This window comes from Drosophila arizonae, chromosome X (genome assembly GCF_054131065.1).
Source record: "Drosophila arizonae isolate 15081-1271.41 chromosome X, UAZ_ARI_1.0, whole genome shotgun sequence".
Lineage (NCBI taxonomy): Eukaryota > Metazoa > Arthropoda > Insecta > Diptera > Drosophilidae > Drosophila > Drosophila arizonae.
In genome coordinates, this window is record NC_142927.1 from 28,847,523 (window position 1) to 28,859,780 (window position 12,258).

At 36.3% G+C, this 12,258-nt stretch overlaps 1 protein-coding gene across 1 annotated transcript; it reads left to right on the plus strand.

Annotated features, from left to right (window-relative positions):
• The first annotated feature begins 8 nt into the window (after nt 1-8).
• Nucleotides 9-6,236, plus strand: LOC149268090 (histone lysine acetyltransferase CREBBP-like). The gene is made up of 3 exons (XM_089474381.1): nt 9-579; nt 652-732; nt 3,226-6,236. The coding sequence occupies exon 3, from the start codon at nt 3,320-3,322 to the stop codon at nt 3,488-3,490; it is 171 nt and encodes a 56-aa protein (XP_089330507.1). The 5' UTR covers nt 9-579; nt 652-732; nt 3,226-3,319; the 3' UTR covers nt 3,491-6,236.
• The last annotated feature ends 6,022 nt before the right edge of the window (nt 6,237-12,258 follow it).

Consider the following 12,258-nt stretch of genomic DNA (forward strand, 5'->3'; position numbering starts at 1 on the left):
TCGTTCTTATGTACGCATTTCAACACAGAAGACATGAAGCGACAACACAGATGTGAATAAGACAGACAGACTATACACACTATGGAGATTAGCAAAGTGAAAGCGAGACAAACGGTGATGGCCACACTCAACGAGTAGTGTTACCATTCTGGCTATTTAATAGCAAATCGAGCTATTCTTTAAAGCGATATGCTATACAAATTTTTAAAATGCTATTAGCAACATTTTTAGGTAATTTATAAAAAAAAATTTTTGAATTAACAAATAAATTAAAGAATACAAAAATGAAAAAAGTTGATAAGCAAAAGTTTCGTGAAGAATGGACAAAGTCCTCTCAATTCAAAGATTGGATTCGAAAAGTCGAGTCGGACAATACGAGAGCAATTTGCATTTAGGGCAAATGCAGTATTTTTGCAAAATTGCATGATCTGGAAATACATGCTGTTACAAAAAAACGCAAAAGTGCGTTTGGCGCCTTTGGGTAAAACCCCAAAATTGTTTTTGAGCCGAAGAACAAAAGAATATTAATACAGCGAATGAGGAGGCGACATTGTGATTGTATTACTGTTAAAAGACACAGTAGGTTGCGCAAAGAGCAGTTCCGTTACTTTTAATGTTAACTAACGATCTGTTGTGACGTCACATTTTCAGATTGCGCTCTGCTATCTCGGCTGAAGCTTGGCGGGCACTTCAGTAAAAATCTTCCAAATGGTCCAAAACAGCCAAAATTGAGTATGTATATATAAGCTAATTTCAATTGTAAATAGCTTAAAAATGGCCAATCACTAATTTTATTACCATACAATAAAGAATATAAGTACATATATAATGGAATAAGCTGGAAGGCCTCTCGATTCAAATATAGTACAAGTTGAAGCTGCTCACACCTGCTGTCATGTCAGAAACATCCGGTGGATTAAAATAAATTTGGTGTATTAATTACAAAATCGAAAACTGAGCATTATATGAGTATTGAAGCACAAGGAAACATATAATCTGCCTAAATCAGCTCCAAAAACATGGGCTGAAGCTAACAATGCTTCGTATCATATAAAGCCATCAGATTCGTAATACAATGAATGAAATTGGTACATATAATCTTGCAGATTGATGGGAAATGCATAGAATATACAAATTAGCAAAACGCCTAATATGTCCGACTCGTGAATCTATATAGGACTTGTGATTAGCCGTCCAGCTCATTTTATTTACTCTACTAGACTTAAGACAAATAACAGTGTCGAAATTGCTTGAATTTCATACAAAGCTAAGCGCGCGCGCACCATTTTCTGAAATAATGACGTCACGCTGTCAAATCAGCTGTTTGTTTTACATAACCTGGTAGGGCCGGAAAACCATCGATAGATGTTCCCCTCGATAGATTTATCAATCGATGAAATGAACCATCGATACTATCGATATTTCCATCGAAAATTTGAAGTTCTTAGAAATGAACAAATTTTCAATAATTTAAATCATACATCCAACATAAAATGATTCGTGCAATATTGTATAAGAATACAATACAAAAGTAATCGGATATTTATGTGATGGTTGTATATCTAATAAAATATATATTTTATTACATATGGATAATTGTTAATCAATGCAAATAATTAAATTCTTTTTTATATGCTTCAAGCTGTTTATATTAATTTTATATGGTATTTAAAGAAGTTTCGTCTTAACAATATAAAATTAAAATAGGTCTTAATACAAAAAAGGTACATGATTTCATTTTGAGATGCCTTTGATACAAAAATTATAAAATAAAGTAATTTCTAGAGAAAAAAAAAACACACACACACTTGCACTTAGAATATCAGTTTTATGCTTATTGACGGCTTTAAAACTTCATCCATACCTCTTTTTCTACGAATAACCACCAAATATATAAATATTACTATAAAAGCTAATTACAATATAATAATATTATCAACTTAATGTTTATACATATGTATATTCCGGAAAATACTTACATGCGTCTCTTCGCGCCACCAAGTAGTAAATTATCGATGGATGAAAAAACCCATCGATATATCATGAAAGCCCAAATCCATCGATACTATCGATAGACCCCATCGATGGATTTGCAGCCCTATAACCTACTGTCACTCAATCCTGGTGTTCAATGCAGTTTTGCCAATTTTTGTTGGGCAAAATAAGCTGTTTTTAGTGGGAAGATACTTAAAAGAAAGCAAAAATTTTGTGAAAAAAATCGGAAAAAACTGATTTTTTTGCTTTGATTTGATTGATATTTAAATATATTTTTTAACAACTTATAATCATGGCATCATTTCTTCATCTACCGCAAACCGTATCTGTGAAGTTTTATAATATATATGTTTTACCTGATGCTTAAAATTGAGTTAAGCATCACAGTATTGATCTGACGAAAAATGTTACCCACTTGGGCATCGACAAAGAAAGCAATGCAAAAGTGGCCAAGTTCCTAAATTTCTTATATCCTATCAAACCCTTAGAACACGCTTCTCAACTCAAAACTTTGTAGCGTCTTGAGTAGTTTCCTACTGAATTGGGTGGATGTTCTTATATATGATGGGGTTCAATACTATCAATGTTCTCTAAAAATATATATGCATGAAAAGGAATCAACATTTTTCACTATTTCAAAATTTGTCGGCAACCTTAAACACATAAGTTCTTGTACTACACGCTATCAAAACAGTTGCATACATTTTTTAATCTTTTCGTATCATTTCCATAGAATCAAAAAGTTCGATATTGTTGTTCACAATAAGTTATTCTGAATTAAATATAATTCATGTCCTAGTCTAGTTATTTCCATATTATTACCGCTTGGTTCGTTCATTAAAAATTGAATTACTGAACTATTTGGTTTTAATTTAACTACAATGAAGAAAAGTTCATTCTTCATACAAAATATCTATACAAAATACGAAAATTTCTTCAATACATAAAAAGCGGAAATAAAGCAAATTATTCAATAAATAAAAAGCGGAAATAAAGCAAATTATTCTTTAAAAAATCCAGAATTCCCGCTGCCCGCTGTTTTGGAATTTTTCCCGTAATCGGCTTTTCAAAAAAGCCAGATTTGACGGGGAAAAAGCTGATTTGGCAACACTGGTTCAATGTGTAGTGGCATTAAATTCATTTGCCTTAGTCATTTTTAAAGCAACATCTACTATATGTAAATAATATTGCCTACGCTCATCAAGTAAAATGTATCCATATTCTCGACAGCGAGAACTGGCGTAAGTCGGTCATCGCGGACCTGCGTAACCATCTCGTTCACAGGCTGGTGCAGGCGATATTTCCGACCTCAGATCCGACCACGATGCAGGACAAGCGCAAGCACAATCTGGTCACGTACGCTGAGAAGGTGGAGAAGGACATGTACGAGATGGCCAAGAGCCGCTCTGAGTACTACCACCTGCTGGCCGAGAAGATCTGCAAGATACAGAAGGAGCTGGAAGAGAAGCAGCTCGAGCGCAAAGAGCAGCACTAGCAGCAGCTGCTCCAGATGCAGCAAGATGGCCTCAAGCGCCGTCGTTAATCCGACGTCCGTGCTCAACGAGCAGCAGCAGCGCATGCCATTCCTGCAATAGCAGGACAAATTTTTATTATTGGCGCTTGTGCCGACTTTAACCGACAATATATACACGCGAGAACACGCGCCTGAACCCTGCCTCCAAGCTGATATTCTAATCATTCTGCGCTTCTTTTATGCACACATACAGTTTGACATTTGACATTAAAAAAAAAAACTACTAAATGTGATATTTCAAATTTTAAAAAAATTACATTATGTTTTTCAATTTGTTCTCTTACAAAAATAACTTTAAAAAAATTAAAAAACTATTAACATAGGCTTAAATAACAATAACAATATAAAAGATATTCAAATTCAACTGACACAAAAGTGTTTGCACAATAATAAAGTATTCAAAATATGGCAATGTATTAAGTATCAATATTAGTATTTAGTATGACCCCCATTGGCTTCAATGACCGCTTCCAACCGTCTACTCATGGAATTTATTAGTTTTTGGACATATTCCACCGGTGTCTTCTCCCATTCCTCTAATATACAGGCTTTCAAATCGCTTTTGTTTGTTGGACCTCGCTTGGCTGTCCTTTTTTTGAGATCAGCCTACAGATTCTCTATGGGATTAATGTCGGGACTATGTGCAGGAGTATACAACACCTTTGCACAATTGTAGAGAAGCCAGCACCTGACTATGTTAGCTTTGTGTTTGGGGTCATTATCTTGGTGAAACCTAAATGTTGGTTTACTATCCCCAAACAAGTAAGAAGGCTCCAGATTACAGATTTTGAATACCACGCCCCCTTTCCCCCCAAATTTGTAAAAAACGCATTTAAAGTACTAGAGACTTGTGCTTTAGAATGTACACACATATTTACCATATGATTACGCTCAGAGAGTTTCATTAAGATCGTATGTCTACAAAAGAAATTATTCAACAAATAAATTCTCTTAGTATTGCTCACACTGCAGCGTAGCCCAAGCGCAGTCGCTGCTTACTGCGCAGTTAGCAGAGCGTAGTGCGTGCGTGTGTATGTATGTGTGCATAAAAGAAGTGCAGAATGATTAGAATATCAGTCTCGCAAGCAGTCTCGACTGGAGCCTTCTTACTTGTTTATCGATAAAAACCTTATCGAAAATCAGTAATAAATTTATATCTTCTACATCTTGAAAGCTAAAGTCACAAAATTTTAAATGTAGATTCATATGTACTTTTTGGAACTTCGATTTTTGCGTGCGTGCATGTATCTGTGTGTGTGTGCTTATGCGAAAAATTATTGGAATATAAGTTGCTTTTAATTTCGCGCTTTTTTCAGAGTTAGCTCTGCTATTTTTTATACCCTGAACCCATTTTCAATGGGAAATCAGGGTATAATGGTTTTGTTAAATGTATGTAACAGTCAGAAGGAGGCGTGGCAAGCCCCATTAAGTATAAATATTCTTGATCAGGGCGACGAGCTGAGTTGATTTAGCCCTGTCCGTCTGTCCGTCCGTCCGTCTGTCCGTATGTTTGAACGCGTGGATCTCAGAGGGTATAAGTGCTAGAGACTTGAAAATTATTCCTAGGTCCGATTAAAAACATTATCGAAAACCAGTAATAAATTTATATATCCTACATCTTTAAAGCTAGAGTCTCCAAATTGGAAATTTATACTTTTATCACTAACCAGAGAACACTACGTGTCCGGTCTCTGTGTTCTCTGGTTAGTGCTTTTATGCATTTTATACAATTTCGGTTTTTGTCAAAATATACCTCCCCACCTCTAATTCTCCCCCACATTTGTAAAAGGTGTATTCCAAATACTAGAAACTTGTGCTTTAGCAAATACATGCATATCCATGATATAATCATAATCTTTCACGAAGAAAGTACATCCACAAGAAAAGTTATTGAACAAATAGGTTCCCTTAATAAGCCACCACTGCAGCCAATGCGTGTGTGTGATGTGTGTCTTGTGTAAGCAGAAAAACGCGAAAAATGATTGAAACAGCTATTGCTCGAAGTGCTCAGGGGATCTCGTAGTCGGGCAGTCTCGACTAGAGCTTTCTTACTTGTTTTGGTCTCAAAGTGTGGCAACGCTGTCAACGGGAAGCTCCAGCGACTGCCCGTTCAATTAGTCATTTGGATTAGTCATTAAATCGAGATCTACTATTTGTAATAATATTGCCTACGCCCATCGATCATAGACAGGCGGAGTGCTTTAATCAAGTAAAATGTTCAATGCGGCGGGCACTGGAGCGGGCGGCGGTGCGCCTGGCAACGGCGCAGACTGGCGTGAGTTGATCACTGAGGACCTGCGAAATCATCTCGTGCACAAGCTGGTGCTGGCGATAAGTCCGACCTCAGATCCGACCTCAGATCTGGTCACGCACGCTGAGGAGGTGGAGCAGGATATGTACGAGATAGCCCAGTGCCGTTCTGAGTACTACCACCTGCTGGCGGAGGAGATCTACAGGATACAGAAGGAGAGGGGAGAACCGACTTCAGCGCAAACAGACTAGGAGATACCCAAAACCCTACAAGTTAATATTCTAACCATTTTGCACTTCTTATATGCACACAGACATATGTATACATGCACACACACGCGCGCATAACGCGCTCTGCTAACTGCGCAGGGAGGGGAATTTATTTGTTGAATAATTTCTTTTGTAGTGGGTCTATCTTCAATAAACTTTTAGAAGCACAAGTCTCTAGTACTTGAAATACGCCTTTTACAAATTTGTTGGTGAGTGCGTGGATATAGATACAAAAATCGAAATTCAATAAAATACATATGAATCTACATTTAAAATTTGGACACTTTAGCTCTTAAGGTATAGGAGATATAATTAAATAACTTATTTTCGATAAGGTTGTTAATCGATATCGATATCGAAATGAGTTATCGATTATTGGAGATAAAGTCTATATGCGCGGTATATATACCGACATTTTAAAACAAATTTCAAGTCTCTAGCTCTTATATCTTCTGAAATCAACGCTTTCAAAGATACGGACAGACAGCCGGACAGGGCTAAAGTGACTCAGCTCGTTGCTTTGATCAAGAATATATGTAAATACTTTGTGGGGTCTGCCACGCCTCCTTCTGCCTGTTGCATACATTTCAACACAACCATTATACCTTGATTTCCCATTTTCAATGGGTTCAGGGCCACATGTTTAAATAAATATTTGTATGCATATAAATGTTTATGTGTGTATTTACATATGAATTTGAGAGTGGTATAGATTCATATACATACACCTGTAGATGCATGTGCATTTATATACCTTTAGTATATGTACAAATATGCATCTAAGCATATTTAAAAGTTGCTTAGTTGATCTACAATATTATTTAGCTCTTGCTGGAATTCGTGGCATCACGAGGTAGGTTTATAAATGATTTTTCATTTATTTACATTCTGTTTAAATATTTTATTTTGTAGATAAATGAACGCATCGAGTGCCGAAGGAATATTTTCTATATCAAGCACATTATTGTTTTTATGGATAATGTGATGAAGCTCTTTCCTTCCCAGTAGAAATTTAAATTAATGGTGCTTTTCCTTAAATGTGCTTAACAGGCAAAAAGAGGCGCTGAACTACATATGTATTAGCTTATATAAGAGGACTACATTGAGAAAGTTAAGATCAACCTTAAGCAAAGAGAGCAGTTCCAGTCGGAAGTATTCGATGTTGATATATTCATATATACAACATTCATTCTGCAACAGAATTTCAGGACAAACTGCTAATGCGCATTGATCCCTCTAGTAGCTCGAAGTACGTAGTACTGAAATTTAATATGCGTACAAGACTTATAAGTAAATTCGATTAATCTAGAAGGAAATAAATGTCATTAAATTGGAATTGCTCTGCTATGAGGCTGTGGCTCGAACTATTTTTCCACTGCTTATTTAATATATGTATGTATGTAGTGAAGAAAATTGTAGATGGCTCCGGAGCGCTCGGCTGGTTCCAAAGTATGTATGATGTTCCAAGTTATGTCTGTTATGTCTCTGGCTGCTATAATGCTCGAGATAATCGAGTTTATATAAACTATACTTTTGCTTGTTACATTCCATTTTCAGGGCCCCTAGATAAGAAGCTCTTATCTTGAATGCTGTGCTGGCATCCGGGGACCGTGAGATTTTGGTTTGTGATAATTATTCTGCAGAGCAAGAGTGAAATGTGTTACGGATACTATAACTTATGCTAAAATAGCAAAAGAAATCCGCGTAATATTCCTTTCTTCTGTCGCAATTTTTTCACAAATATTTTTTTATGAGTTAGGTCTGCAAGGATTAGCTGTATCGATAGTTGTTATCGATGGAAGCAAAAATCGCTAGGCATAAGTGTGCCTCAGCTCGCCAGGTGGCTGCCTTATAAAATTGATTCGGATTTTAAAATATTATTTTTGATTTAATTTCAATAAGTATAATATTGGATTTAATGTGGTATATTAAGAAATGGGGCTATATATACTATTTTATATATATCATTATGTTTAAAGAAATTATTATATGTTGGAAACCTTACAAATAGTCATCACATTTAACGCCCTCTGGCGGTCAAAGTCTAAATTGAAGCACAAATAAATATTGTAAATAATTTATCCTCCAATAATTTTTTCATTTGATAACTTCACTTCACATAGCATGAATACATAAGGCCACTAACTAACTATGCAGGTGATGTATGGTTATTGATAACGCAAAAATTTAATTTCAAATAAAGCGCCACCTGTGGGCGATATACCTAATTCAGAAAAGTCCACACTTACATTATCACTTTCGCAGCAGTCAGCTCTTGTAGGTTGAAGCGGGGCATAAAAGTATGTTTCAAACTTTGAAATGGTATATTATGTGTTTCTTTATGGCCTTATAAGAATTTTGTATCTAATTTGCTTATCTTTACAAGCGAAGATTTCTATTGTTAAGCATATATGAAATAAACAAATTAAAATATTTGAGTTTTGGTAGAAAATTGAGTAGCCGAATTTGATTAAATTTGCAAATTAGAATAAACAGTAAGAAAGTTCTACTAGATCCCCTGACCTATTCGAGCAACTAATATTTCATTATTCTCGTAAGCACACACAGAGGCATACGCACACACGCATAAACACGCATTGGCTGCAGTGGTAGCTTACTATGGGAAATTAATTGTTGAATAACTTTTCTTGTCGATGGACGATCTTCAGATTATGACTATAACATGGATATGCATGTATTTGCCAAACCACAATTCTCTAGTATTTGATATACGTCTTTTATAAAGGTGAAGGTGAGGGGGTGAATATAGGGGGGAAGGTTAAAGTTCAACAAAAATCGACGTACGATCTTCATGAAACTTTCAGATTATGATTATAACATGAATATGCATGTAATTGCCAAAGCACAAGTCTCTAGTATTTAAAATACGCTTTTTACAAAAGTGAGGGTGAGGGGGTGAATTTAGAGGTGGGGGTACATTTTAACAAAAGCCGAAATTGTATAAATTGCATATAAGCATACATTAAATACAATAAAGGTGTAGAAGATATAATTTTATAACTGGTTTTCGATAAGGTTTTTTATCGATAAAAAAAGATCGGGATGAGTTATCGATTTTTAATGATAAGTTTGATATGCGCGCTGTAATTACGGATATTAAATTTTAAGTCTCTAGCTCTTAATATTACTTGGTTAATGCTGCCTTTGGGGACAACTGGGCCGACAAAGGGCCGAGTGAAACGGAACCTGTGTGCGGCAGGTTCTAACGTCGGGGAGAACAAATAAGAAGACAAAAAAAAAATGAACAAAAATCGTCGCAATTTGTAGGTCGAGCAATTAATGCCATTGTCTTCGTGCTACCTTTTTGATTTGTCGTCCGTCGTCCGGCCACTTGCAGCAGCATTTCGCAAAAAAGAACAGAAGACCGAAAAGGAAAAACGATTTCAATTTACAATTTTCACATAGCCTGCGGCAGCAGCAGCAGCGGAGAGGCTCTCTGCCACGGCCACTGCCACCGTTTCGATGCGGCCCAAACAGCGGCAACGGCACAGCGGGGCGTGCGGTGCCAGATGAGAGAAGCCGCCCACTGCGGGGCGCCTAGCTGATTATCATTTCGACACCCAATTCTCTATGCAGTTGCGTCGGCATTTCGTTCTCTGCTCTCTCTCTCCCACTCTCTCTGACTTACCCACTCTCTCTGTCCAATGTCCAACATCTCGTGATCTATTTGGTTCAGTGGTCCAGGCGATCAAGTGCACGAGCGAGCCCTTCGTCTTCTCCTCTTCTTTTTTGGTTTTTTTTTTTTTTTTTTTTTTGATATTTTTGTCAAGTGATTTCCAGGAATGTGTTAGAAAACTTCTTGTTTTCGGCACTCGCAGCAGCAGCATGAGCAGGCATATGGCTGTAAATTAATGCTGTTGACATTTTTAGTGTAAAATACGCATGCTTCGAATCTGAGAAATAGAGTATACCCACAGGCAGCGCAAGAGCTCTAGACCAACTGTTTTCTAATCACTTGTTCGCGGTTTCTGTTACATCGTTGCGCACTTGTGTCCTTTGCCCTTAACCGCAAAAGCAAGAGACCACGAGAAATTAAGATTGTGTGTGTGTGATGGGGAGAGAGCGAGAAACAGAAAGGGATACCCAGTTGTTTAATTTAGTGAATTTTGTAATTAGAATCCATTGTCTGTTGATTTGATCAAGAAATATTTTGCATCCTAGATTTTCTAGAAAGTTTCGTACTGCTAGGACCAGGCCATATTAACCGTAGGCAGAACAGCCATTGCCTGGAGCTCACGAAAAAGGAAAGAATCTTTTACAATTTAGTTACAAACATAAAATTTCCTCAACATCAAAACGTGAAAAAGGGGCCCCACATTGATTGTTGGCTAGGGCCCCGTTAAGGGTTAATCCGGCCCTGGCTCATGAATATCATGGAGTGCATGTAATAGCATTCGAATTATGTATAAATATAATTTATCTATACAAATAACTCAACTCTGAATCAACTTATATCCAAAGCACGACCGAAAGATACCCTGTACGAGACAAATTCGAAGCAATATTACGCAATTTGCGTACCTAGCAAGTGTGATACTATTTTGAATGAGTATGGATAACAGTTATCAGAGCTAATACAAAATTGAAATATTAAAACACTTAATAAGATTAACCATTTAAATACAAGTCACCTGATGGGCAATCAAATTACCGTTATTGTAATATGGCGTTTCCTTTCTTCCATTCTTCTTCTTAGTTGGGCTAACGTAATCAGTCTCACTTTTCAATGCTTTGTGACTTAATCTTCAATTATAATATAAAATAATATGTGTCGAGTCAGTAGCTCTGAATATAGTCTATATATTCTACAGTTTGGCAGCCTAAAGCTACTCTATTGATTTATCAGTCATCGTAAAAGCTCGATGAGTTCCTTCAAAGTTAAGGAGCAAGAGTTGCAGCAATTTGATATTAATTCAATCAATATTATTATATGTTGTAGAAACTAGAGATGAATATGGAAAAGCGAATTTAATATAAAACAAGTAAGAGGGCCCTAGTCGAGACTGCTCGACTAGGAGATACCCTGAACCCTCCAAGCAAATATTCTACTCATTCTGCACCTCTTTTATGCACACATACATACACATGCATCCACACGTACGTATAAGCACGCGCTCTGCTAACTGAGAATTTATTAGTTGAATAATTTCTTTTGTAGATGGACAATCTTCATGAAACTTTCCAAGCATAATCATATGGCTAAAATATGTGTACACTTCAAAGAACAAGTCTCTAGTATTAGAAATACGTATTTTACAAATTGAGGGCGAAGGGGCGTGGTATCCAAAATCTGTAAACGACAAAATATTTGTATTCATCAAATGTATATACAAAGTAAATCTTTAGGACTTAAAGTGTTTAAATTAGGCTGAAAAAAACAAAATCAATTTTTCGATTATTCTCGATAAAAAAGTTATCGGATGCGTTATCGAAAAAATATGATCGACTTCTACAGTGTATAGTACACACGAGTATGCATGCCGAATTTCAGCTCTCTAGCTCTTATAACTTCTGAGATCGACGCAATCATACGAACGGACGGACTATATCGATTCAGCTTGTCACCCTGATCAAGAATATATTGTGCCCGTTACATACTTTTTCACAAAACTTTCATACCCTAATTTCCCATTTTCAATGGGTTCAGGGTATATCAAGTAAGAAAGCTCTAGTCGAGACTGCTCGACTACGTGATCTCCTAAACCCTTCGAGAAACTGATATTTTAATAATTATTCGCGCAAGCACACACAGGCATACCCACGCACGCATAGACACGCATTGGATGCAGTGGTGGCTTACTATGGGAAGTTGATTTTTTAATAACTTTTCTTGTCAATAAACGATCTTCATGAAACTTTCAGATTATGATTATAACATGGATATACATGCATTTGCCAAAACACAAGTCTCTAGTATTTGAAATACGTATTTTACAAAGGTGATGGTGAGGGGGTGAATATAGGGGTGGGGGTTTTAACAAAACCCGAAATTGTATAAAATGCATCTAGATATATGTTTAAAATTTGGACACTTTAGCTTTAAAGATATAGCAGATATCATTTTATAACTGATTTTCGATAAGGGGATGAGTTATCAATTTTTGGAGATAAACTCGATATGCGCGCTATATCTACGGATATTAACAAAAAATTTGAAGTCTAGCTCTTATATCTTCTGAAATCAACGC